General features: G+C 37.2%; 3 protein-coding genes across 4 annotated transcripts; 2 read left to right on the top strand and 1 right to left on the bottom strand.

Annotated features, from left to right (window-relative positions):
• Nucleotides 1-64: 64 nt before the first annotated feature.
• On the bottom strand, nucleotides 65-4,154 carry LOC117992230 (uncharacterized). Of its 2 annotated transcripts, none has more exons than XM_034979890.2 (4): nucleotides 3,998-4,154; nucleotides 3,862-3,902; nucleotides 2,674-2,812; nucleotides 65-398 (listed from the first exon to the last, which is right to left on the bottom strand). In XM_034979890.2, exons 1-4 carry the CDS (start codon nucleotides 4,020-4,022, stop codon nucleotides 115-117), a joined length of 489 nt encoding a protein of 162 aa, XP_034835781.1. In that variant the 5' UTR covers nucleotides 4,023-4,154; the 3' UTR covers nucleotides 65-114. The 2 variants fall into 2 exon arrangements, with proteins under 2 accessions (XP_034835781.1, XP_034835782.1); XM_034979891.2 differs by lacking the exon at nucleotides 65-398 and adding an exon at nucleotides 2,034-2,140 and having other exon boundaries at nucleotides 3,998-4,153.
• A 1,667-nt stretch (nucleotides 4,155-5,821) lies between these two features.
• On the top strand, nucleotides 5,822-16,463 carry LOC117992232 (facilitated trehalose transporter Tret1-like). The gene is made up of 8 exons (XM_034979892.2): nucleotides 5,822-6,336; nucleotides 8,665-8,800; nucleotides 9,612-9,840; nucleotides 12,317-12,473; nucleotides 12,917-13,134; nucleotides 13,852-14,023; nucleotides 14,472-14,758; nucleotides 16,116-16,463. Exons 1-8 carry the CDS (start codon nucleotides 6,268-6,270, stop codon nucleotides 16,390-16,392), a joined length of 1,545 nt encoding a protein of 514 aa, XP_034835783.1. The 5' UTR covers nucleotides 5,822-6,267; the 3' UTR covers nucleotides 16,393-16,463.
• Nucleotides 16,464-20,318: 3,855 nt separating this feature from the next.
• LOC117992229 (facilitated trehalose transporter Tret1-like) lies at nucleotides 20,319-27,145 on the top strand. Its single transcript, XM_034979889.2, has 8 exons — nucleotides 20,319-20,612; nucleotides 21,463-21,598; nucleotides 22,278-22,506; nucleotides 23,176-23,332; nucleotides 24,029-24,249; nucleotides 24,889-25,060; nucleotides 25,869-26,155; nucleotides 26,842-27,145. Exons 1-8 carry the CDS (start codon nucleotides 20,544-20,546, stop codon nucleotides 27,116-27,118), a joined length of 1,548 nt encoding a protein of 515 aa, XP_034835780.1. The 5' UTR covers nucleotides 20,319-20,543; the 3' UTR covers nucleotides 27,119-27,145.
• Nucleotides 27,146-27,565: the final 420 nt, after the last annotated feature.

Raw genomic sequence — 27,565 nt, 5'->3', positions numbered from 1 at the left:
ACTCGTTCAGTTAAACGATCTCAGGTTTTTTATTCTTATACAGGGGTCAGGGGTCTAAAAAATATCGAACCTAGTTTTAACATTAAAGCTATTTATAAAATCGTCATTACCAACTTAAACCCCATTTATAATTCTGAAAAAATCTCTAATTTCACCTTGTGCAGTTGTGGCCCAAGTACTTGGTCTTCTACATCTATAATAATTACTACAATCTGTAGTAGTTACTTTGGTATAAATTATCTCTTCTTTGAGACTATTGAGTGACAATTTAATTTTGTGGTCATTGTTTTCTACAGATGTCGTATCATTAAAGACTTTTGTAAATTCACGACTATCTTCTCTCTTGGGATTTTCATTACAGCACGGGCATTTTTCTTCACAATCAGCAATTTTGAAATCTGTAACCACAAGATTATTATTATTACCACAAGAAAACTCCTTATTATTATTACCACAAGGAAACTGTGATTGATGGAAAGCCACCGACCTTCAGCAATGAGAAATATGACCACAAAAACATTACATCATTAACGTAGGTATAATATGTTGCACCAAAGATACGTAACACTTTTGCTTTAACTCTACAAGAGATCGAAAGTGTACTGCAGCCCTTTGATGTTTGAGAGAATTTTAAGAAGTAGGTACATTAAAACGGTTGAACAGATAAAAAAATTATTTTAAAGTTTCTCAATAAAATAGTACCTCAAAATGATGAGAAATAACGTTCTTCTCTTTTTGATAGTCGTAAGTCATGTTACAGGTCTCTGGCATTTAAATGATTTGCATTTCGGGGGATAATTTTGTTTGTATGCTTTTGTTGTTCTTTCTACTATACTAGGGTTTATCACATTTATTTAGTTTATAACTAGTTTCTGTGTATTGGCCTGATATAAAGGTTTAGTAGAGGTTAAACGTAAAGTTATGACTGAAATATTATCTATATCACTTGTCTTAGTTGATAGATCCTTTGGTACAGTCGTTTGCCCTTCTTTGGATTTGGTGGTGTGAATTATTTTCAATTGAAGATAGACTAACAGGACGTGTATCTAATTTTTCAGTTGTGGTCTTCCAAGTTGTTGCTGAACTGGTCGATTTTGATATTGTAGCGGTACTGTTACGCACTAGTTCGTTTGAACTTATTGCATCATTTGACAGCGATGGTATATTTTGAAATACTGTTGGATTCTTTAACTTAATATCTGTAGTATGAGCACTGTGGAACACTGTAGGTAAGTATAGGTATAAGTAATCTTTGATTATTTCTTTTACATACGAAAACACGCATATTTCATTGTACATTTATCATAAATTATAAATACCAGTGTTGGTTGAATTTTTAGTTGATATCTGTGGCATCTGAGTATGCATCCATGAGCAAAATAATATGTAAGTCTCTTGATAACCTGAAAGATAAACAGCCTAGCTTCGTGTGGTTTTTACAATTCTCTAAATCCTAATTTTTCATTTTTATTGGAGTGAAATTTAACTATCTTAAAATTCATATCACTTGTAAAATAAAAATAATCTATTTAATTACTTTTCATGGCATTGCAAATTGTACTTATATGGGTAAGAGATTACCTACAGATTATAAATATAACTAACTAGCTGATGCCCGCGACTTCGTATGCGTGGATTTAGGTTTTCAAAAATCCCGTGAGAACTCTTTCATTTTCCGGGATAAAAGTAGCCTATGTCCCTCTCCAGATCTTTAACTGTACCTACCTATGCAAAAAATCACGTCAATCCGTTGGTCCGTTGCGACAGGATAGAAGGACAAACCAACAAAATATAAACACACTTTCGCATTTATAATACCTAAGAGTTGTGATTTAAATGCTACAATTAGTGATCTTCCAAATATTTTCCGGTACCTACTGATGAGTTACTTGTGGATTTGATACTTGGATTTGTAGATTTTTGAATTGATTGACAGTTTTCATTTAGTTGAGAAAGGATTTCAAAAGATGCATCAAAAATAAATTTAATTTCTATTATAAAAATGGTCTCATAAAATTGGAGAAAAACAAGAGTTGCAATCATAACATTTATTTCCATATTGCTTTGTATTATTAAGGAAATTAGCACAAAAAGTCAGGTTGACCGCTAGTACATGGGCTTGACACCTTCGTCATGTATTCTGGAAAGACAAAATACAGTAATTTATTCATCATTTCGAAACCATGTAAGAGAGTGCTAGTCTCCAATATTACGAAACCACATACCTACTGCGTCTAAAGCGGATACGAGTGCGGAGTGGAGCGTGTTTTTACTTTTAGTCTGTCCTAAGTCTAAGCAAAGTCAGAGTGAGCTCTATAGATCTTACCCTTAGTACGGAAAAAACCTAGGAACAAAGAAGAAGAAGAAGTTTCATATACCGACGACCTCCCTGGCGCAGTGGTTGTCTTATCAGCGGAAGATCCCGGGTTCGATTCCTCCTGCCGGGTATCGAATTTTATAGGAATTTTATCATTTCTAAATTTACTCTTGTCTGGTCTGGTGGGAGGCTTCAGCCGTGGCTGGTTACAGCTCTACCAGCAAAGACGTGCCGCCAAGCGATTTAGCAATTGTATCAGAATAAAAAATAAAAAAGTCTAAGTGCGGAAATAAATCCAGGAAGAAAGAATAAGAAGTACCATAAAGGCGTAAAAAATTATGAGGAAAAGGACATACGAGTGCCATAATCGCAGTTGTACTCGTACATGTCGCATTGATCGAGGAAACTACGTCGACTGCAGCCATCGGGGGAAGACGCGCAGACACCTCGCCCGTCGTGGATGCACGTTGACGCCATGCTACAGAAGTTGATAGGCTGTCGACAAGACACACTATACAACCTTCCTTCTTCTTTTATTTCTAAACCCCCCTCTCCCTCAAAATCAATCAATCAGCCTGTTTGCGTCCACTGTTGCCTTCCCAAGAGCGCGCCTCCACACACGGTCCTCCGCCTTCCTCATCCACCCACTACCTCCCTCTACTCTACTTCTTCTCCCTCAAAAACAGTAAGGTACTATAGGTCTTCCCTATTGACAGATACGTCTACGCGCTGCACCACATTCCAGCTCAAGTCAATCTCCTCGTTTTCGTTATGACCATACTTTGGCAGGTTTTTGCCTTTTGTGTTTTTCCTGTGGAAAAGGTTGTTTGAAACTGGCGTTAAAGTCGTTATATCCATGCAAAATATCACGTCGATCCATTGCTCCGTTGTGGCGTGATTGAAGGACAAACCAACAAAAATACACTTTCGCATTTGTATTATTGGGAAGTCTTTGATTTTCCGGAAAAAGTAGCCTATGATGCAACCCTGGGATGCAAGCTAACTCTCGTCAAAATCGGTTTAACAGATGGGCCGTGAAAAGCTAGCAGACACACAGACGGACTGACAGACACTTTCGCATTTATAATATTAAGTATGGAAGTATGGATTTGTACAAATAAGAACAAAATATTATATAATTTTATAATATTGGCCCCGTGTCATATCAGGAAGACAGCATCAAGACCGGGAGCCGCAGCAGAAACAGCTGAAAACGGCAAGCGGCGCAAGTATGCCTCTCTTATAGAGAGTTACATTTTTGTGCCGTTTGCCGTGGAGACCCTGGGGCCATGGAGTCTTAGTGCTAAAAATTTTTTACGAGACATTTCACCGCGATTAATAGCCTCAACTGGTGACAGAAGGGCTGGCTCATTTTTTGCGCAGCGGATCAGCCTAGCTGTCCAGCGCGGAAATGCAGCCAGTATTCTTGGCACCATTCCACGCGGTCATGATTTATATAGTAATTAGATAAGGCTAGCTTTAAGTTTTATTGTATTAAAAAAAAAAAAAAAAAAAAAAAAAAAGTTCGTCAATTTTATAATTACGTATGACAAATGCTGCTGTGACAAAGTAGTTGATGATAGCACTGTAATGAAAATATAATATTCCAGTTCAGGAAAACCTTGTACAATGGTTAAGATAATAAAACTAAATACAAATAGGTACTAAAGTCTCACGTACCAAAAACTAGTACACACACTAGCATGTTTATTGCTTTGCTACATGCTTTGAACTAGTTACTTTTCAGCTCGTATTGGAAAAATAATAAATTGAAACTGGCTTTATCGAAAAATGAACGCAATAAAATTTGAATAAAACAAGAAATGTTACAGGGTGTGAAAATTAAACTTATGTTGAATGAATATGAATATCTAGAATTCTATCAGAATGCGAAGGTAATATTGCCTAGAAGATGCCTATTCACTGAAAGTACTATATGAGTTTATGCTTCACCGTTTGGCGTCCGTGCACGGACATTGGTTTCATATTATAAAATGTTCGTGATGTTTTGAATCTGTGTCTCGTCCGCGCGTCGTACGTGGCACGGCCCGCGCCCGCCACGTGCTGGCATAAAATATCATCCCAAGTGTTATTGAGATTAAGTACTTACAAGTGTTTTATCTAGATACACTATCTAGCATCTACGATCTTGTTAAATGGAGCTTGACCTAGATCAGATATTTTTTATCCCCAATATAGTTCAAGTTTTTTAAGGTTCCGTACGTCTAAATGACAATAAGATAAGATCACTCGTGTGTCTGTCTATCTGTCTGTCTGTCCGTCACATCCAATTTGCTCCGTATCTACTGGACCGATTATGTTAAAATTTGGTTCACATAAGTTATTTAAGAAAATAATTGACCTTTCCCCCAGCCCCTCCTTTATCAGGTTATCACCTAAACTACAACTAGAATTTCGAAAAAAAATTCAGAAAATAGTTCTCATAGATTACAGGAAAACCTATAAGAAGTCTATGGTGTTAAATAACATGCTCAATCTCTTAATATTGTGCGTAAAAACTTATAAGTAGGTATACTTATTACATTTTATCGTTCGGAATCCTAGCTCCACACGAGTTCAACTCACACTTGTGACTTGTCCGTGATTCTATATGACTGAGATCTAAAGAGCGTACTTTGACTTTTCTCAGACTTAGATTAAAAACGAGACAGATTACTTAGTAGTTCAAAGTTTGCTCTATAAATGCCTTAGGAACGCGCTGTTCATGTTTTGGGTTTTGACTGATTTAATTCAGATAAAATGGATTAAAAGAGATAAGTTGGTATACTAACGGTAAATATTATAATTGCGTCTTACGTCTTGCGTGATGCGTCTGCTTTTCAAGGATTTTAATGTTTGGTACAGAGATATTTGCAACCCAGGGATGGGGATCGGCTACTTATATCCAGGAAAATCAAAGATTCCCACGGGATATTAAAGAACCACCTGTGTAACCAATTTTGGTGAATTTGATACAGAAATTCCGGAAACCGTAGCCTATGCTCGTCTCCGAGCAAATCAAAAAAATCCTCCGAGAAAATCAAAGAGTTCTCACGGAATTTTTAGAAACCTAAATATACTAAACTAACCGGCTCGTTGGAAAGCTTGGAGCACCGCAGATACGTTAGCTCTCTATGAGTGTAAATTTTTTTAGCACTAAGGCTGAAATCTATAGAGGGTGCTTTGACTTTGCTTCCAGCTACCTATATAACGCTGTCTCGTTTTAACGATCCCAATGATCAAATCATGACCGACAATGCTCCCTATCTCGTAGGGCTACACAATACAACCTCATCTCAGCGTCTTCGCCGGCGAAGACGAGGTCCCCGATTTCTAACGTCACCCGGACGTGGACTCACGCCACGGCCTTGGGGGCGTACGGACTAACCAGTAGTCCAACAACTCCACCCATCCCAACGTCATCATAAGCCGTGGTCCGAGCCTCACAGGAGGCTGCCTTAGGAGGACGTTGCCCCCCGACCTCTCGAATTATTTCGAGATTCTCGAGCCCTAGGGCTCACCCCCAGGCGGAGCTTCGCGCTCGCCCCCCGGTGACGCTGTAACGGCCAGTAGGGCCTACGCAGCATAGTCAATCCGAAACAACACACAAAAATAACAGTCAGAGAGCGCTCTATAGATCTCACCCTAAGACTCCATGGCCCCAGATTAAATTGATAAAATTGTGATTTGCAGATTGCTCTTAATATAGGTACCTACTTTAGAAACATTACCACACATTCTACTTGCGTGAAGCATTGTCGCATTGCCAAAAGAAACGTGACATTGAAAAATTATTTAACATTCGCATGTTTAACCGACTGGTGCGTTTGCGGAGCGATTAATTTGGATTTATTAGATTGAATGCGGTGTGACAAATAATTAACTATAGTATTTCGTTTATGGCTAAATATTAAAAAAGTATTATAAATCAATACATAGAACTTTGTGCAATGGTTATTAAAGTGGATATAGGATCACACAGTCCAACCGTAAGTCGGTTGCGATCAATAACATCACAGGTATCTAGAAGTATTTTTTTAATATTTTATAGAAGTCGGCTTAACTATGCGGAAGTCCAAAACACTTTCTTCTTCTACTTTGCGCGGATTATCCCAAACATAACTTGTCCCATAAATATTTTTCTATTTTTAGCGTTCCGTACCTCAAAAGGAAAAACGGAACCTTTATAGGATCACTTTGTTGTCTGTCTGTCTGTCTATAACTGAACTATATCAAGTGGGGTACCTATGATATGAAAGGGCTTTCCCTGTGCATTCTAAAACAGATTTTTATTTATTTTTATGCATCATAGTTTTTGAATTATCGTGCAAAATGTCGAAAAAATACGACTGTATTTTACGAAACCTTCGGTGCGCGAGCCTGACCGCATCTAATCGCACTATGGCCGATTTTTAAGGTTCCATACCTCAAAAGGAAAAACGAAACCCTTATAGGATCACTTTGTTGTCTGTCTGTCTGTCTGTCAGTCAAGAAACCTACAGGGTACTTCCCGTTGACCTAGAATCATGAAATTTGGCAGGTATGTAGGTCTTATAGCTGACATTCGGAGAAAAATCTGAAAACCGTGCATTTGTAGTTACATCACACAAAAAAAATTAAATTGTGATCATGAACTAATAATTAGTATTTTCAATTTTGTAAGTAAGATAACTATATCAAGTGGGGTGCATTCTAAAACAGATTTTTATTTATTTTTATGTATCATAGTTTTTGAATTATCCTGCAAAATGTCGAAAAAATACGACTGTAGTACGGAACTCTCATTGCGAAGGCCTGACTCGCACTTGGCCGGTTTTTTTCTCTTGGTATGGTTGAAGAATACTTCAGGTCTAAAGGTCACACACTTTATCCTTTCACTTTGTCTTTGGTATTTTTAGGGTTCCGTACGTCAAAAGGAAAAAGGAACCCTTATGGGAACCCTCACTTTGTTGTCTGTCTGTCCGTCCGTTCAGTCTGTTAAGACTCAAGAAAACCTATAGGGTACTTCCTGCTGACTTAGAATCATGAAAGGCAGGAAGGTAGGTCTGACATATCAAGACAAATCTAATGCCGTATCATTAATTTATCTAAATGGGTTGAGCCGTTAAGTAGTTACGAGCAGACTTAGGAACGGGCTTACATAAATACCAACAGGTCAAACATTTTCCCTTCCCTTCTTTTGGGCTTCACTGCAGTGGGTTAAAAATATCATAATATATTATTCGTTACTTCGTTAACATTCGTCAAACATTGTTATCAGTTTTTTCGTTAACCTATTTTTATACCAAGGTGTTCAGCAGTTTTTTGATAGCAAAAAAACAAAGGAAGCATATTATTTTAAAGCATTTAAAGCAGTAGCTGTTATTATTAGATATTCATGTATCATGAAGGTCTAATCATTTCAAAGACAAGTAACCAAGGTGAAAGGCCCCTAAATATTTTTAGTTAAATGAACTCGTAGACTTGTAGTAGTTCTAGTTATAAAATTGTGATTTTTTGTATAGCGGTAGTTTATGGGACTAAAATTCATTATTAAAAGGAATAAATTTAAAAAAATCATGATTATTTCTTTTTAACATGAACGTTACTGTACGGAAGGTAAATAATAACGTCACAATCCGTAAACGACAGTTTTTTTTCAATTTTCTAACAAAAAATAGAGTAACTTCTACGGAAAAATATTGTTCATGTTAAAAAATTAAAAATTATTTGCCGTTTACGACTTGTGACGTCATTAATCGCTTTCCGTACATGACGTTAGTAATTAATTATTTTAAAAATTTATAAAAAACCATGTTGTTTTTAAATTATTCTCCATAATATTGAAGAATAAACTACCACCATACAAAAATCACGTTTTTTATTACTACAGTCCAGGACCCTATTGGCTCTAAAGGTCTTTCAATATATTACTAGCTTATTCCCGCGACTTTGTCAGCGCGGACTACACAACCCTTATGGGGTTGAATTTTCAAGTCCTTTTTTAGCAAATGTCTACGTCATAATAACTATCTGCTTGCCAAATTTCAGCGCAATCCATCCAGTAGTTTGAGCTGTGCGTTGATAGATAAGTTAGTCAGTCACCTTCACCTTTTTCTGTTAAATATTTAGATTATATCTCACTATTTACAGATAAAAGTAATATTTTCAGCATCAGGTATGTTATCATCATGATCAACCCATCACCGGCTCACTACAGAGCACGGGTCTCCTCTCACAGTAAGAAGGGTTTTGACCATAGTCTACCACGCTGGCCATGTGCGATGTGCTGGATATGTAGATCAAATATCATCCGTAATAAAGTTTTTCCTTACTGAAACCCTGATCATCACGGAATATTTTTTCAGGTCATAGCATCAATATCTTCGTTTTTTCTCTGTCTGGGGTTAGGGATGGCGATTTATTTTTCGACACTCATGATACCCGCTCTACTTAATGCTAAAGAGGGTGTGTCACTAACTGAAACACAAGCGTCATGGCTAGGTAAGTTATTCTTAGTTATGTTAACAATTCAAATACTTACATTGTGATCAAAAGGCTGAAAGTAGGTAATTCTACCTCTATGGTAATAGAGGTAGAATGTTGTCGTCCCATACTATGTCTAACAGTGGACGTACACCGGCTGATGATGATGATGGTAATAGAGAGAGAGTCAGTGCGTACCAGACCTTCGTTATTTCATAAAAGCAGAAAGTTTCTCTGCGTATTGTCCCCAACACTGGGAGGAACGTTTGCTTGGATGTTTGTTTGGATCATAGTTAAACTTTGGGAGACAACAGGTAATAAAGGAATAAAAATCTTACGATAAAGTATAAATTCTAATTTTGTATATTTTCGTATATATTTTTTGTATATTGTGTATATTTTGTATATTTTTTGTTTAATCTCAGTGTGGGGGACAATACACAGATAAACTTTCAGCTTTTATAAAATAACGAACTGGCTCTTAGTCCAAAATTGCAAACGAGTTAGCTTTTGTAATCCGAGCCGCAGGCAAGGAGACGTTTTCAATGCAATAGCAATAAAACTATATACAATTCAATAGAACTAAAAAACTGAGTTTAATTTTTTATGATATTTTACTGGTGTTAAATATAAGTACAGTACGCAGCCGAAAGTAATGTACATCGACCTTTAGAAGGAGATAGCAGACTTGTAGAGCGTTGTCCCTGTCGTTGAGACCGACAAAACATATAGATATGAGTGACAGAGACAACGCTCTTCAAAGCCGAAATGTCATTCTAAAGGCCGATGTACATTACTTTTGACCGCTTACTGTAATGACTATTTTCAGGTAGCATATCATTCCTGACACAGCCAGCTGGTGCACTCATGTCTATTCCAATCATGGACTATTTCGGCAGGAAAAAAGCTAACTTTATTTCGAACATTCCGGTGCTAGTTGCGTGGCTTCTTATGCACTTCTCTTGGAACCTACCGTCCCTCTTTGCTGGCAGCGCTTTATCGGGTATTAGCTTAGGGATATTGGAAGCGCCTATCCACTCTTATGTAGGAGAAATAAGGTAAGGCTTAAAAGTTGCAAGGTCAAAGTCGCTCAGCATGCTATGGAGCGGGCTATGTTGGCTACAGCCAAAAAGTTAATCTACTCGTCATTCTTATCCATCAGAATTCAGACGTTATAATATAGGTATATTGTCTATTCAACTTTTCTCTCACTTATTACAAAGCGTGATTTACATGTTTTGGAGTAACTCTTTTGTAGTGAAACACGCATAGCTGATTCAATACTGATTTATTTAATACCCACATATAAGCACAATAATTATTAATTTGTTATCTACCTACATACACCACATCTCTCTTCTTATAAATTAATGTGACAATTGGGTAGGTTACAAATAGAAAACATTAACAAGATTCTAAGATTGCACCATGGGTAACTAACATTAACTTAACTTATTCTTAATACACTTTTCCCCTTTTTTATGTCTAAGTATCTACCTACTAATTATTTATTAACACTTATTTAATAGTTCCTAATGAATATTTAAAATATCAATATATATATATATATATATAACAAGGACCTAAATATTAATAGTATTTTACATGTTTTAATTTTGCAATTTACCTAAAAGGTTTGCCTTCTTTCTAGTTATTACTCCTGAGCTGGTAGGCTTTGTAGGTGTAGGACAAACAGTCTTGGCATTATGAGGAGGACACTCTTTATCATTAGTTGATACAAGATGATCATTAGTATTGGACGTTTGTGCCTTGACATTGTCGCCATGAGTATTCGCATCGGGCTGAGTCGTGCGAGCTATTAGGTGACGACGGGTGCGACGACACACACGGCCGGCGTCGTCTCGCACAATATAGGAACGCGGCTCCGGTGCGCGTGCTACCACCGAGACTGGCTTGCGCCTTACTCCATCTGCAAGAATCACCCTTTCGCCAGCTGACAAATCCCTGAGCGGAGTCGCATGTTTATCAAAATGTTGTTTTATACCCTTCTGACGTTTTAATATTGCACTGTAATTAGCGTCGTTATCAACTTTTTCCTTCAATAATTTATGATTTATTGGCAACTTTGTGTTAAGACGTCTACCCATGAGAATTTGTGCCGGAGAGTCCATGCCCTCCCGCGACGTCGTCCTAAAATTCAGCAAACTAACATAGAAATCTTGACCAGAGTCGATACATTTTTTGAGTAATTGTTTAATTGTTTGTACTGTACGCTCGCTTTTCCCATTTGACTGTGGATAGTGGGGCGATGACGTAACGTGACGGACGTCCCATTCGGCCATATTCTTAAATTCCAGTGAGCTATAGGCAGTTGAGTTATCCGTTATGAGTTCTAGAGGAACGCCATGGCGTGCAAATTGCTCTCTCAAAAAATTTATCACCGATGTACTACTCAAATTTCTAATCATTCCTACTTCAACATAGTTCGAAAAATAATCTATTAAAATAATATAATGTTTTTTCTTGTATTCGAATATGTCTGAACCTAACTTTTGCCACGGTATATTCGGAACGTAATGTTGGTTCAGAGGCGCGACTCGCGGAGTCGGCGCATGTAATGCGCACGCTTCGCATCCCCGCACGGCACGCTCGACGTCGCGAGACATGCCGGGCCAGAACATGACGTCGCGCGCCCGCCGCTTGCAGCGATCTATACCTAAATGTCCCTCGTGTACTCTGTCCAGCATTAACTTGCGCAAGCTTTGAGGTATATACAGGACGTCACTTTTAAAAATCAAACCATTCGCGTAGTGAAGTGCATTTCTATATTGCCAAAATAATCGGAGATTTTCATTCACATTCTTTTTATGTTTCGGCCAACCGTTAACTATATAGGAAATTATTGACTTGCTTTCAGGATCGCTATCAATATGTTTTTTAACGAGTTCTAATTTTTCGTCACTAAAACGAATGTTTTGAATTAAGAAACATGTTTGCGATTCGATTTCAGCACTTATACGATCGTTCATTAAATCCGGTAACGCGGCGAATCAATCATTAAATCAATAAATCATTTTCCTGTTGTTACAAGGACCCAGGTAGATACCTACTGTTGCTTCTTATAACTCTACGGAGCTATGCGGCCCGTAACCTTCACAACGTCTGATAACTTCACTCACAGTTGTTACGCATTATTGCATTTGTAAGTGAACTTATAGCCAAATCTATCAAGGTTATGTACCAGATGATGCCCGCGACTTCGCCATGGATTTATATTCATAAGGTATCCAGGAAAGTAACCAGGATGCAAGCTACCTCTGTACAAAATAGAGAGTGACTTCGTAAACGCGGATTTAGGTATTTTGAAATTACTGTGGAAACTTGTTGATTCCAGCCCACAACTACTTTAGTCCCGTCTCTGGGATGCAACTCTGTCTGTCTGTGTCTTTCTTCAAACTCGGTTAAACGGATGGGTCATGAAAAGATATCAGACAAACAGAATATGGATTATTTGGACGGAATATGTTACAGTAATCCCAATTTTCTAATGTCACATTTTTATCTACTTTTCAGTGACCCGTCAATTAGGGCGGTATTAATTACAACATCAACGTTCTTCGCATCAACGGGCACACTCATCATGTACTTTCTAGGCATAGTGATAGACTGGCGGAATGCTGCTCTAATTTGTATCATTGCACCTATAGCCTCTATGATTATGGTTACGTTTGTAAGTTAATCTATATTTTTGAATTGGTTAACTTGTTTTGGGACAATACTATCTAGTTTCTGATCTGACTTATTAAGTATGTCTTTCATTCATTATTCGTTCGATGAATCCTACCAAAATTACTCAACACTAGTCAGGCTAACGAAAACAGAGACTGGAGAAGCGCGGCAACAGGCAAACCAGTGGTAGACTCACTTGGAAATTCAAAAGGACTCGTCAACGTTAATTTAACTACGTTGTTGACCTAGAACTAATAAAAATATCATTGCTATTTTATAGCAAAACCTTCTGACAATTTAAGTAAAGGTAAAGGTTGAGACTAATGAAAGAAAAAATAATAACTAAATGCATAAAAGCATGATTCTAAACACATTTTCAGTGTGTCCATAGTTTTGACGGCATCTGTAAAGATGCTATTTGGAATAAGTTCTTTTTTATCTCAGGCGCCAGAAACCCCAGTATGGTTGCTAGCAAAAAATCGTGATAAAGAAGCGCTACAATCTCTCTGCAAACTCCGTGGTTGGACCACACCAGACAATGTTAAAGCTGAATTTGATGAACTGAATGCCTACAGCAAGAATTTGCTGAAGTGTGTTATTTGCTGCAACTCGTACAAAGAACAAAAGACATGTGAACACGAATCTATGAACTGGTTCCACAGGTGAGTACGGCAGTCACATTAAGATAAGAAAATAACATGGTATTTGGTGATAACCAAACTGACATTCTAATACTATACAAGACAGCAGCAGCTTTGGCTTGTAAGGTATTTGGATTGGTGAAATCTTAATACGCGGACCCCGACTTATAAGTATTTGTCGACAGAACTAAGCCTATGGAATTATGTATATTATATATTTTTATGCTAGATTGCAATGCGACAACTTACTATACTTACTACTTACGTTCGAGAAAATCTACTCTTTCTTAGATTAAATTCCCTAAATTTTAAAAATCCTATCTTATCCATCAGGCTGTATCTGCTAGACATAGGCTAGACTTAGAGCACTCCACCAAATGGTCCTCCACCTTCCTCATCCACCCACATCTACCAACTTTTTCAGGTCATTGATCCAGTAGCCTTGAGGTCATCCTACACTCCACTCTAATCCATAACATGTCTGCCCCATCGGCCGTCGGTTCTACGACAGACATGACCTATACCTACTTGTTAATTCCTTGACCTATGTCGATCACTTTTCTTACGAATTCTAAACATACGTTAGCAGTAACTTTCTCTTCTTCAGGTGCCTCTTTGGTTAGCTAAAGTTAGCAGTCAGCTTCATATGTACTTATGAATATTCCTGTCTGTACTATCTTTGCGAGGCAAAACTTGCTTTAATAGTCTATTAAATAATTTGATATTGTATTGTTTCAGGCGCATCGTCACATTTAGATACGTCATGTTGTACAAGGAAACCCTCAGGCCGCTTTCATTTCTAATTATGTATTTTCTCTTCTACGTGATGAGCGGCCTAGTGCCTATTCGGCCTAATCTGATCAACGTATGTGGAGCCCTTGGTATGGCGCAGGATGGCAAGCACATTGCGGTGAGCATTTTAAACACAAAGTTGTGCATGTAACATCGACCATAAATTGCTTTAGCACCGTTGAATGTCGTTTGCACATACGCTTAAATTTTTAAAAGTCTAAACCGGTGAAATTTTGATTTACCTACTGGAAGTAGGTACCTAGTTGTCAAAAATAGCTAGGTATGTATTGTTATTCGCACATGGCATCAATTTTATGGTCGACTAGTCGCGGGCATAAATTATTACCCTAAAAAACTAAGCTGATAAAGCCAATTTGGATAAGTTTGACAAGCTAGCTCCAAAAGATCTTTACTAGGTATTTTTCGTTCCCTCTGCATCGTGTTTCTTACTAAGGAGAGTTGTGATCCTTTAATCGCGTTAGTAATGGTTTTCTTTGGATAACAATCTTATCAGCTTTACTTAGGTACCTACCTATACTTCATTAATACAATATTTTTTCTTGTAGTTCATGGTCACTGTTTTTACATTCATCACAACGTTTGCGGTCATTGGCCTCATCAAAGTGCTCGGGAAAAGAAAGCTCGCCATCAGCTCCATCCTCGGAAGTGCAGTCACCTGTCTGCTTTTCAGTATATACGCTAAGAAAAACTTGGACGACGCTGTGTTTTCATACAATCCTTCTACATTTCCCACCGAGACTAGCATTGTGCCAGTGATTTTGTTATATTTGTTGACGATATTCAGTGGAATGGGTATACCGTGGGTTTTGCTTGGGGAATTGTTTCCCTTTAGGTAAATTATTCATTTTACTTTAATATTATTTTTCTATTTTATTTATGTTATGATTTATGAACATTGCAATCTGAATGGCTGCAACAATACATCATTCAGTCTTCAATTCATCGAAGTTTAAGCATTTGTAAATATTATATTTTGATTTATCAAGCGTTACAATTTTTTATATGAAAATTAAATTAACTAATGACTTCATAAATTAAATAAAGATACATTTTAATAACGAAAATTAAAATTTGTCTCGATTGTTTGATAATCTCAATAATCGAATAAAATCGAAGTAATGTACATACTTCTAATTTTTTTTAATAGTCTACCAATCCGCACATGACCAGCGTGGTAGGCTATGACCTAATACCCATCTCACTCTGAGAGGAGACCCATGCTCTGCAGTGAGCCGGCGATGGGGTTGATCATGATGATGATGGTACTTACTTTTAATACATTAATTTTTTCTGAGTAAAGTAAAGTAGAAGAACTAGATGATGGCCAACATTTTGTCCATGTGGATATCGGTTTTTCAAAAATCTTGTGGAAACTCTTATACATATTGGTCTCGTATAAAAACTGTGCAGTGTGTTCCTGTTCGTCTCTAACATGCGAGCTATATCTGTTGGTACCAAATATTATCAGAATCAGATGGACTGTGAAAACGTGATAGGAACACTTTCGCAGATCCCAGCTGACAATGTCTAGTCTCCTAGAATATCAAGTGTTCTGTTACTTCCAGTTCTACAATGTCCAGTATTTCATGATTACTAGTGACTAAACAATTCCATCGTACTATAAAGTCAAATAAGCTTTAAGGTTTAGTATGGACATGGATTTTTTACCAGACAACTATAACTAAGTCCATAAAAATATCTGACTATATATATTTTTTTTTTAATTTGAAAATATTACAATAAAACTTAAAGCTAGCCTTATCTAATTAATTACTTACTATACAAATCATGCCCGCGTGGAATGGTGCCCAGAATACTGGCTGCATTTCCGCGCTGGACTGCCAGGCTGATCCGTTGCGCAAAAAATGAGCCAGCCCTTCTGGGGTCCTTCAACCAGATGATGCTATTATTCGCGGGGAAATGTCTCGTAAAAAAATTTTAGCACTAAGACTCCATGGCCCCAGGGTCTCCACGGCAAACGGAACAAAATTGTAACTCTCGATAAGAGAGGCATACTTGCGCCGCTTGCCGTTTTCAGCTGTTTCTGCTGCGGCTCCCGGGCTTGATGTTGTCTCCCTGATATGACACAGGGCCAATGTGTAACCGCAAGTTGCGTCCCACATTAGCGCCCGTCCCCGTTCCCAGGGAACCAGCGTCTATAAATTCAGTTATCTTTTCTATCATAACAGGAGCCGAGCCGCAGCTCAAGGATTATCAGCTGCGTGTAACTACTTCTTCTGTTTCATTGGAACCAAAACTTTCATCGACATTGAAACCAAATTTATGCTCTGGGGATCCTTCGCCGTGTACGCAGCATTCGGCTTCCTCGGTGCTATTTACTTATACTTCTTTTTACCTGAGACCGAAGGGAAAACGTTGCAAGAAATTGAGGAATTTTACAAAGGAAAACCTAGGATTTTCGCTGACGATGTATTTATAAATAGTATTAGAAAACTTAAGAGATGATATTGTAGAGAATGTAATTGGTTAAGGAATTTATGTAAATATCAGGATTGGAATTAAGTTTGTAAATATGAATAATAATAATTAAGTATAAAATGTAAGGATTGTTTTATTTATAACTAGCTGGTGCCCGCGACTTCGTCCGCGTGGAATTAGGTTTGTAAAAATCCCGTGGGAACTCTTTGATTTTCCGAGATAGAAAGTAGTCTATGTCACTCTCCACGTCTTTGTCTATACCCATACAAAAAATCGTGTCAATCCGTTGCACCGTTGTGACGTGATTGAAGGACAAACCAACAAACCAACAAAAAAACACACTTTCGCCTTTATAATAAGGGTACTGATCATAGAAAGAGGGCGAACATAGAGCAAAGCATTGGTGCATCAAGTTAAAGACAAGTTAAAAATGCTGAACTCAGATTTCTGCTGATTAGGCAATTAGGTCGGTAAGTATATCGCTGCTGACCCATCAAATACATGATTATGTATGTCAAAGATATATTCTTTTTTATGCGCTATATAATAGGTATCATATTACTTTTATCTGTAAATAGTGAGATATAATCTAAATATTTAACAGGAAAAGGTGACTGACTGACTGATCTATCAACGCACAGCTCAAACTACTGGACGGTTCGGGCTGAAGTATGGCATGCAAATAGCTATTATAACGTAGGCATCTGCTAAGTAAGGATTTTTTAAAATTCAATCCCTAAAGGGGTGAAATAGGGGTTTGAAATTTGTGTAGTCCGCGAGGACGAAGTCGCGAGCAGAAGCTAGTTCCTCTACAAAAAAAAATTTACAAAAAAAATAAAAACCGACTTCGTTACATAAACACTAAAAATTGAAAAATAATTTAAGTTATTACCGAATATATTATGTATACAAGAGTTAATATAGTTCCATAATAATACTTTTTGGTGCCGGTGCCAATTAGCTTTAGCTGCGCGAATCGTCTAGACTTCATATTTTTATGGGACTCCACAATGGCACCGACCCCAAAAAATATTATTATGGAACTATATTAACTATTGTATACATAATATATTCGGTAATAAATTAAATTATTTTTCAATTTTTAGTGTTTATGTAACGAAGTCGGTTTTTATTTTTTTTGTAAAAATTTTTTATTTCACAATTTTTAGTGGCCCCATGGAATTATGCTACGACTGGTTAAAAATCTACTGTTTACTAAGCTATTACACTGATCGCGAGCAATTTACTCTTATCCGTTGAGGAGTTCCAGTATCTATCTTCGAAGATGTTCATCAGATCTTCACCAAATTGAAATGGGACCAACTTTGAAGTATACCCTTTCAAACACAAAAAGAATTTTCAAAATCGGTCCAGGCGTTTTTGAGTAATCGGGGAACATACTACAACTCCTTCCTTTTTTTGAAGTCGGTTAAAAATGAAACAACTACCTAATATTAGAGTAGAGTTATAGTTCGCGACAGGTCGAGATAGCAATCGGGGTACGAGGCGGGGGAACGCCGCGCACACCCGCATGTCACCTGCGGTCCCCGCACCGGGTTAGCGCTGGGGCTGTGCGGGTGTGCGGGGCATCCCCGCCCCGATTGCCATCTCGACCTGTCGCGCACTTATAGGTACCTAACTGCAGTCAAACACAATCACTTATAATGTATTTTATCATCCGTTAACCTTCTGATATATGTATCAATTATATAAATCTTACTAATCTATTTAGGTACTATGTTAATTCTGTGTTCATGACACAGATCATTATAATCCCAAATTACGAAACTATTTATTTTACTCTACTTAATTATTATAGATACTAATGGAGTTTTATACAGAGTGTAACCAGAACGTTAGCAAAAACGAACGCTAGGTGATAGTAGGTACCTACTGATGATTACTGATAAGGTACTACGAAAATTCAACCGCTAAGGGTCACCCCCTTAGCGGTTTGAAATTTGTATAGTCCACGCGGACGAAGTCGCAAGCATAAGCTAGTTTATACATAAAATTGCTATACTTACAGCACTGGACTTATATACCTATCTATACTTAAACATAACATTTTGTTTTCAAGATATAGACATTCCAAAAACGGTTACTAAAACCCCTTATATTACAATACTTTTAGGTCTGTGCATATTATATATTTTTTATGGTTCCGTACCTCAAAAGGAAAAACGGAACCCTTATAGGATCACTTTGTTGTCATTCTGTCTGTCTGTCTGTCAAGAAACCTACAGGGTACTTCCCGTTGACCTAGAATCATGAAATTTGGCAGGTAGGTACTAGGTAGATCTTATAGCTGACATTTGGGGAAAAATCTGAAAAGCGTGAATTTAGGGTTAGATCACACAAAAAAAAATTAAATTGTGGTCATGAACTAATAATTAGTATTTTCAACTTTGGAAGTGAGTGACTATATCAAATGGGGTATCATATGAAAGGTCTTTACCTGTACATTCTAAAACAGATTTTTATTTATTTTTATGCATCATACTTTTTGAATTATCGTGCAAAATGTCGAAAAAATACGACTGTAGTACGGAACCCTCATTGCGCGAGCCTGACTCGCACTTAGCCGGTTTTTTATTGATTGAGACGAATATATTAAAAAGTCTGTTGTTTGTAAATACAGGCCTACTAGATATAAAGAAGGAATCTGGGACACGCGATGATCAAGTCAAGTAAATATTGAACTAAATACAAAGAATATTTATTTTATCACGCATCAAAAAAATATGTCGTGTCAAAGAAGCAGATTAGGACATGATAATTATTTGAATTGTTTTACAGTGTTTAGAATCATAAATCTGCAAGCGAGTACAGTTTGCACATACCTAGAAGTACCTAATACTAAAACTATTCATGCTATTACTTAACACTTTTTAATTTTTTTTTTGTTATAGCTATTTTATTGTTTTAAAATTTAAATTATGGATGAAACTAAAAAGCACGTCAAATAATTGTGACGTCACGTATTTCATAGAAGCTCGCATACTAAGCGCGCCTTTTGACGTTTGATAAAAAGTTCTCAAATACCGGATTCAACAGTTTTTTTTAATTATAATTGAAAATAAATAATTCAACTCCACATCAATAAATGTGGAGCACTACAATTATACTGATGTCACGTTGGCTAGATTATATCAAGATCCTATTGCTGATGCACCGCACCTACTTTGTTCCTGTTAAGTAAATCAAAGTGTTGGAAGTTAGTGAGCTTAGTTTTTTTTATATACTTAATGTTTTTATGGGACTCTTGTCCAAACTCCAGCCTCATCGTAGCTTAAATAATTACAATATTTCTGCATAGGATGGGTCTCTATGCACGTTATGTCTGCCTACCTATTAAGTATATTATTACAAGCTGAGAGCTTAGTTTGCTTACGGCATTATTTTTATTTTATCAAAAGAATATTAGCCATGTTAATCATGAGTAATATTCCTCTTTCCCCTCCAACTAAGCATAAAGCTTGTGCTAGGTACGACGACTGTGTAACAGGTAGGGTTTGAACCGCTGACCTTTCGGATTACAGTCATATGAGTTTCAGTTCGCTCCTTATAAGCGTTGAGATAGCAAATAAAATTCTTTAGGTTTATTGAGCATAAATAGTCTAAACTCTTACTAACACATTGTTTCAACAATGCGTTGACTTCACACTTTGCTTTGCTGACTAATAGAGTATTATTCACATATGCCTTTACGGCTTCGTCTAGAAGTAGAGCGCCGAGTAAACAATGTTCAATAAAAACGTACTGCAGAATAATTTCTGACAAACTTTTATAAAACACCTCGACCTCACCACGAGTTGTCGGACCAATAGGCATGTCTTTTACATACATAACCTTCATAAGTCGTAAAAGATAAAACCATTCACTTTAATTATCTAATTTATTGTTATTATGTATGAAACATTGTCAAACAACATAGTTGACTAAAGAAACGTGACATTGAAGAAGTTATTTTTCAGTTCGTGAGCACAACGGACTGGTGCACTTTCAATGAGAAAAGCAATGATTTAAATCGAAGAAAATTCATTTAGTTATCACGAAATTATTTAGACTGAATGTGGTGTTTTAAAATATGAACAGAAAAAAATTTGTTTAAGACTAAATATTGGAAAGTGTTATTTTATATTTTCGTTGAAAGGACACTGGACATAGTAGGTAAAATGGTTATTAAGGTGGAAATAGGAGCACAAAATCCAACCGTCAGTCGGTTGCGATCAATAACATCACAGGTAAGTAATGTTTAAATTAATTACATACCTAGATTGCTTACGTAAAATTAAAATTAGCAAATGTCCGCGACTTCGTCAGCGTAAATGCAAATGTTGTTACAAAACTGATTTACCAAACCCCTGTTGTAAGTAGGTATACTTCGATTGCTTTTTAAATTATTCATCAGTTTTTTATAATTTACTCAAGCAAAAAGGATACTAAGCAGAATTAATTTAATATTTTTTAATAGAGATAGCGAGCAAATGAGCAGGCGGGTCACTCTGATGTTAAGTGATTACCACCGCCCATGAACATTAATTGCAGCACCAGTACGCTTAGTACGAGACACCAGCGGAAACGTTGCGAAATTAAAATCAGTGGCATTGAATTTTTGACTTCAATTCAAGGTCCATTTTACTTTGACGATATTGTGTTTCGTCTCTCGAATTCTAGCAACGTTTGGTGAGACGTTAAATCTTATACTAAGCGTACAAAGGAACTGCTGATGCGTTGCCGGCCTTTCAGAAATTTGTTGGTCCGCCCCTTGAATAACCCCATGTTGTAATCTAGTGGGAACCTACCGGCAAAGCCGTGCCGCCAAGCGATTTAGCACCGGTACGATGCCGTGTAGAAACCAAAGGGTATGGATTTAATAAAAACTGCCATACCCCTTCTTCCCGGTTAGCTCGTTTCCATCTTAGACTACATCATCACTTAACACCGGGTGAGATTGCAGTCAAGGGCAAACTTGTATCTGAATGAAAAAAAAGAGCGTATAAGTATGGGAGATCTATATCAAGTAGGATAAATCTGAAATGTAATTAATAGATTTTCTTGACAATCACTGTTTTAAATTTAAAAATATTTTAGTTCATAGCATCAACATCGTCATTTATCCTCATCCTGGATTTGGGGATGGCGCTTATATTTTCAACAATCATGATGCCTGCTGTACTTAACGCTACGGAGGGTTTGTCACTCAATGAATTAGAAGCTTCATGGTTTGGTAAGTCATTGTCAGATCATTATCATCAACCCATGACCGGCTCACTACAGAGCATGGGTTTCCTCTGAGAAACAGAAAAGTTTTGGCCAGTCTACCGCGCTGGTCAAGTGCGGATTAGCAGACTTCACACACCTTCGAGACCATTATGGAGAGCGTTCTGGCATGCAGGTTTCCATTCGATGTTTTCCTTCACCGTTAAAAAAAAACTTTTTATCGGGATCGAACCCTTTACGGGATCGAACCCTTGACCTCCGATTAGGACGCGGACGTCTTAACCACTAGGCTATTGTCAGTTACTATATATAATACTGTATTATAAGCAAAATAGTAGTATACTATTCTAATTATTCGATCGTTTTCAGACATTTCTGAACCCTATCTAACTTTTTAAATTCTTATGGCATCGGTTCTGATGTTATTCTCTAAACTAAATTTAGAGTATCTGCATCTTTTTCTTACTAATATTGTTAAAAAAGGACGGGAAATTAAATCTAAATTTTGGTGCACAGCCCATATCAAGGCTGGCACTCTATTCGACTATTCCATTCCTTTTTAATTTATTCTTATTTCATTCTTGTTAAAATGTGTTACGTTGTGGATTAGATTAATCACTAGCTATAACAACGACGTGCAGGAACTACATTTTTGATTTGTTTTGATTTGATAACTTCATTTTCAGGTAGCATATCATTTTTGATGCAGCCAGCCGGTGCAGTTATATCTGGTCCAATAGTAGATTATTTCGGTAGAAGAAAGGCTAACTTTCTTTCAAACGTACCAATATTAGTTGCTTGGCTTCTCATGTACTTCTCTTGGAATGTACCGTCCCTCTTCGCTGGCAGTGCTCTGTTGGGAATTAGTTTAGGTGTTATGGAAGCGCCTATCAACTCATATGTGGGAGAAATAAGGTAACACTTTATATCGTAAGTCCCTTTTCAGCAGTGGCGTGCAGGTCATAGAGGCATAAATGCACTGCTTACCCCAGTTGAATAGCTCAATGCATATTTTTCATAATGACCTGCCAGTAAACAGGCTCCTACTTAACTAGTGCCTACCCTGGCTTCAAACCCTGTACACGCCACTGCTTTTCAGGTATATTTTTGTACTTATTACCAGTGCTCTCATCTGATAATGGATCATTATAGTCCTCCACTAATTATTTGAAAACTAGATGATGCCCGCGACTTTGTGCGCATTTATAAAGTTACCTATTTCGATTACTGCAGGGTGAAGCAGTAGTAGTTTTATCCATACTAATCCATACTAATATTATAAATGCGAAAGTGTGTCTGTCTGTCTGTCTGTTTGCTTGCAAGCCTTTCACGGCTCAGCCGTTCAATTGATTTTGACGAAATTCGGTACAGCGATAGCTTGTATCTCGGGGAAGGACATAGGCTAGTATTTATCCCGGAAAATCAAAGAGTTCCCACGGGATTTTTTAAAACCTAACTCCACGCGGACGACGTCGTGGGCATCATCTAGTAAAAAATAAAAGATTCCGACAAATTGAGAACCTTCTCCTATTTTGAAGTCGATTAAAAATAATAATCATAATGATATATTTATCTACTTTTCAGCGACCCATCTATCCGAGGTGCACTATGTACTTTGACGCAATTCTTCGTATCAGTGGGCATCCTTATCATGTATTTCCTCGGTACAGTGGTAGACTGGCGGAACGCTGCTCTTATTTGCCTCATAGCACCAATTGCCTCGATGATTATGGTTGTGTTTGTAAGGCATTTTATTTTTATATTATGTATTCTACCTAAATAAATCGAAAAGCTGACTAACTGACTGACTGACTGATCTATACGCACAGCTCAAACTATTGGGTGGATTGGGCTGAAATTCGGTACCTATGCAGATAGCTATTATGACGTAGACATCCGCTAAGAAAGGATTTGAAATGAAATAAAATTTATTTACTTCTTCTTCTTATTTTGCTCTATGGCTTTTATTGAAATTTATTTATTTAGCTAAATAAAGAGTCCCTGTATATTTACTGATACCTACTTCAACATGCAAATAGGTACTTATTATTAAAAAAAAGTAAAAAAAATCAAAGACGGGCTTTTAAAAACCTACATCCGTACGAACTGCGAACGAAGTTATTCCGGGTCTGAAAATTAGAATAAAAATAAAATTTCGTGTGAAGTTGTTTGGAATTAACTAAGTAATTATATATAATACCTCGTCCCATTGCTATTTGGATGACCTTCATAATGGAAAATATAATATTTACATTTTATAAGGGAGGTAAAAAATTGCAGTGTAATTTTGTTAAAAAGCCGTTTAAAATTGGTAACAGGCACACATTGACAACTCCTGCTATCTCCACTCCCAAAGTGTTATATGATTAAGATGAAAATAGGAAGAGACACAAAACTACACTTGTTGGTATTTGAATAGGACACTTTTCTTTCTCAGTCACCAGAAACACCAGTATGGTTACTAGCAAGAAACCGAGAAAAAGAAGCACTACAATCCCTCTGCAAACTTCGCGGTTGGACATCACCGGAAAACGTTAAAGCTGAATTTGATGAACTGAATGCTTACAGCAAGAATAAAATATCAAAGTGTGTTATATGCTGCAACACTAACCAAGAACAGAAGACCTGTGAACACGAGTCTATGAATGGGTTTGTGAGGTACGTCAAAGTTTTGAAAAGGGAAATAACCTTTGCTTATGGAATATACAAACTTAGGAAAAGGAATAAGCTAAATATGTAAAAGGAAAAGGTGACTGACTGACTGACTGACTGATCAGTCTACGCACAGCTCAAAGTACTGGACGGATTGGGCTGAAATTTGGCATGCAGATAGCCATTATGACGTAGGCATCCGCTAAGAAAGGATATTTGAAAATTCAATCCCGAAGGGGGTGAAATAGGGGTTTGAAATTTGTGTAGTCCACGCGGACGAAGTCGCGAGCATGAGCTAGTTAAGTATATATCGCTTAGCAGTAGTAGGTACGACGATCAGTGTTAATTTGATTGTATTGTAGCATGTTAAAAAAAATTGACATTGAAATTCATGAATTCTGACTTAACGAAATTGAATTGAATTAGACCTGAGATGGCAATCTATGGAATATTATGATTCCAAACATTTTTATCTTATTTATTGGGAGGTGTTACACTTATCGCGACTATAGGTATCGCAGGATTTCAAGAACATCCGGATAAATTGCGATCCTATTAACACCTTCTCGATATTTCCTCAATCGAAGAGAAGTGTAACAGATCTCATAGCAATTGTTGTTGAAACTAAACATTTTATTATTTCAGGCGCATCCTTACATTTAGATACGTGATGCTGTGCAAGGAAACCCTCAGGCCGCTCGTGTTAGTGATGATGTACTTTCTCTTCTACGTGATGAGCGGCCTAGTGCCTATTCGACCTAATTTAATTAACGTCTGCGGAGCACTCGGTATGGCGCAGGATGGCAAGTTCGTTGCTGTGAGTTTTCCATAATACTTCACTTACCTGGGACTCTTACCCTTATAGATCAGTATGAGAACACTTTGTTTCACTGTCTTGGAATAACGCGAACCTGTATGGATAGTTCGAATATGGGTTGAAATATAACTTACTAGACGATGCCCGCGACTTCGTCCGCGTGGATTTAAGTTTTTAAAATTCCCGTGGGAACTCTTTAATTTTCCGGGATAAAAAGTATGCCTAAAGCCTATGTCCTTTCCTGGGATGTAAGCTAACTCTGTACCAAATTTCATCAAAATCGGTTAAACTGTTGGGCCGTGAAAAGCTAGCAGACAGACAGACGGACAGACAGACCCACTTTCGCATTTATAATATTAGTATGGAAGTATGGATTTATCTCCCAACCGAGTTTACAATTTCTTTTTTGGAGAAATTTTGAACAAGGTTAGGTATACAGGTAACCCAAGAGCTGGCAGCTATCTTGGGCAAAAAAAAAAAAAAAATGGCCATACAAAGGGTTAATCTTGCCACCATCTTGTGTAATAAGTGCAATGTCTCGCTGCGGTAATCTTTTTGAGGTTTTAGATATACTTATTTAATTTATTTTAGTTTTTATTTAACTAATTAATTAGGTTTGATTTAGATTTAAATTTAGTTTATGGTACAGATGTTTTACACTTACGATGTGCCACATATACGATAACAATAATGAGTGTTATCCTAGCGCTTCTATTATTTACTGGTAGCGCCGGGGTAACTCATACTTTAAAAGTATTGTTTTGTGGAGCGCAATTATGTTAATAATTTTTTCTTTCTTTCCTTGTAGCTCATGGTCGGGGTCATCACATTCATCACGACGTTCGTCGTCATCGGCCTCATCAAAGTGCTCGGAAAACGCAAGCTGTCCATCACTTCCCTCCTCGGGAGTGCTGTCAGTTGTCTGCTTCTAAGCATATACGCTAAGAGAAACTTGGCCGACACTGTGTTTTCATACAACCCCTCCACGTTTCCAACCGAGACTAGCGTCGTGCCAGTGGTCTTGTTATATTTGTTGACAATATTCACTGGTTTGGGTTTACCGTGGGTCTTGCTTGGCGAATTGTTTCCTTTCAGGTAATTTATTTTCATTATTTGTTTATAATTTACTAGCTTATGCTCGCGACTTCGTCCGCGTGGACTACACAAATTTCAAACCCCTATTTCACCCCCTTAGAGGTTGAATTTTCAAAACTCCTTTCTTAGCTAATGCCTACGTCATAATAGCTATCTGCATGTCAAATTTCAGCCCGATCCATTCAGTAGTTTGAGCTTTGCGTTGATAGATTAGTCAGTCAGTCACCTTTTCCTTTTATATATTTAGATAACTATCATCATCAACATTTTATCATCATTTTGTATAAAATCGTCAACATCATCAACCCTTGGCCAGCCCATTAATGAGTGCGGGTCTCCTCTCAGAATGGGAAGGGTTTGGCCATAGCCCACCACGCTGACCTGGTGCAGACTTACAGACTTTGAGATCATTATAGAGAACTCTCAGGTAGCCTTTGCACGTCTCCAGGATGCAAGCTATCACTGTACCTACCAAATAGATGCGTAGACATGTAGCTCACGTGGATCTAGGTTGTTTAAGAATCCCGGGGCAAAAGAATTCTTTCCTAGAATACAAGCTGTCTCTGTACCAAATTTCGTTAAAAATGGGTAATGGGCTGTGAATATTTCGCAGATATACACACACTTTCGCATTTATTTATGGTAGTAGGTATAGATTAAAAATGATTTTTCTTTTGTTTCAACAGAAGCCGGGCCTCCGCTCAAGGTTTATCAGCGGCAAGTAACTACGTATTCTCCTTCATTGGAACCAAAACTTTATACGACTTGGAGAGCAACTTAAAGCTCTGGGGAACTTTCGCCGTGTATGCAGTATTCGGCTTCATTGGCGCTATTTACTTATACTTTTTCTTGCCTGAGACCGAAGGCAAGACGTTGCAGGAAATAGAGGACTTTTACAAAGGAGAAAGGAGGATTTTCGCCGATGACCCTATCATAAATAGTTGTAGAAGGCATAAGAGATGACATTGTTAAGGCTTTATTAAATTTATTTTATACAGAAAATTGTTTCAATATTATGCCATCATTTTATTGGGCTATGGCATTTTATGAATGAAAAGACAGGTGGTAATGAATTTCAAAAACTGTCTTAAACCTAAACTAGTGAGAAGATAATCTGTAGCAGTAGCTATTTATCGGTGCAATTTTTTTTAGAACGTTATCATTAGTTTCAGAGATTTGCAATAATACTAATATAAATAAACAAGAGACGACACATTGTTTAGGCATACCTACTTACCATTTATAGTTTTAACAGAATTTTAAAAATGGAGGAGGTTCTCAAAGAGAGGGTTCTACTACGGAACCCTAAAAATAGTTTGACTATGGTTTGGGTTGTTCGTGGTCTTTGGTTGGCTGTTGATATTATAATTTGTTTGATGTTTTCTCGTTTAACTGTGAAACTTGTTAGTG

The sequence above is a fragment of the Maniola hyperantus genome, chromosome 21, assembly GCF_902806685.2.
Source record: "Maniola hyperantus chromosome 21, iAphHyp1.2, whole genome shotgun sequence".
Lineage (NCBI taxonomy): Eukaryota > Metazoa > Arthropoda > Insecta > Lepidoptera > Nymphalidae > Maniola > Maniola hyperantus.
Note: the sequence above shows the minus strand (reverse complement) of the source record. Positions and strands in the feature narration are given on the sequence as shown.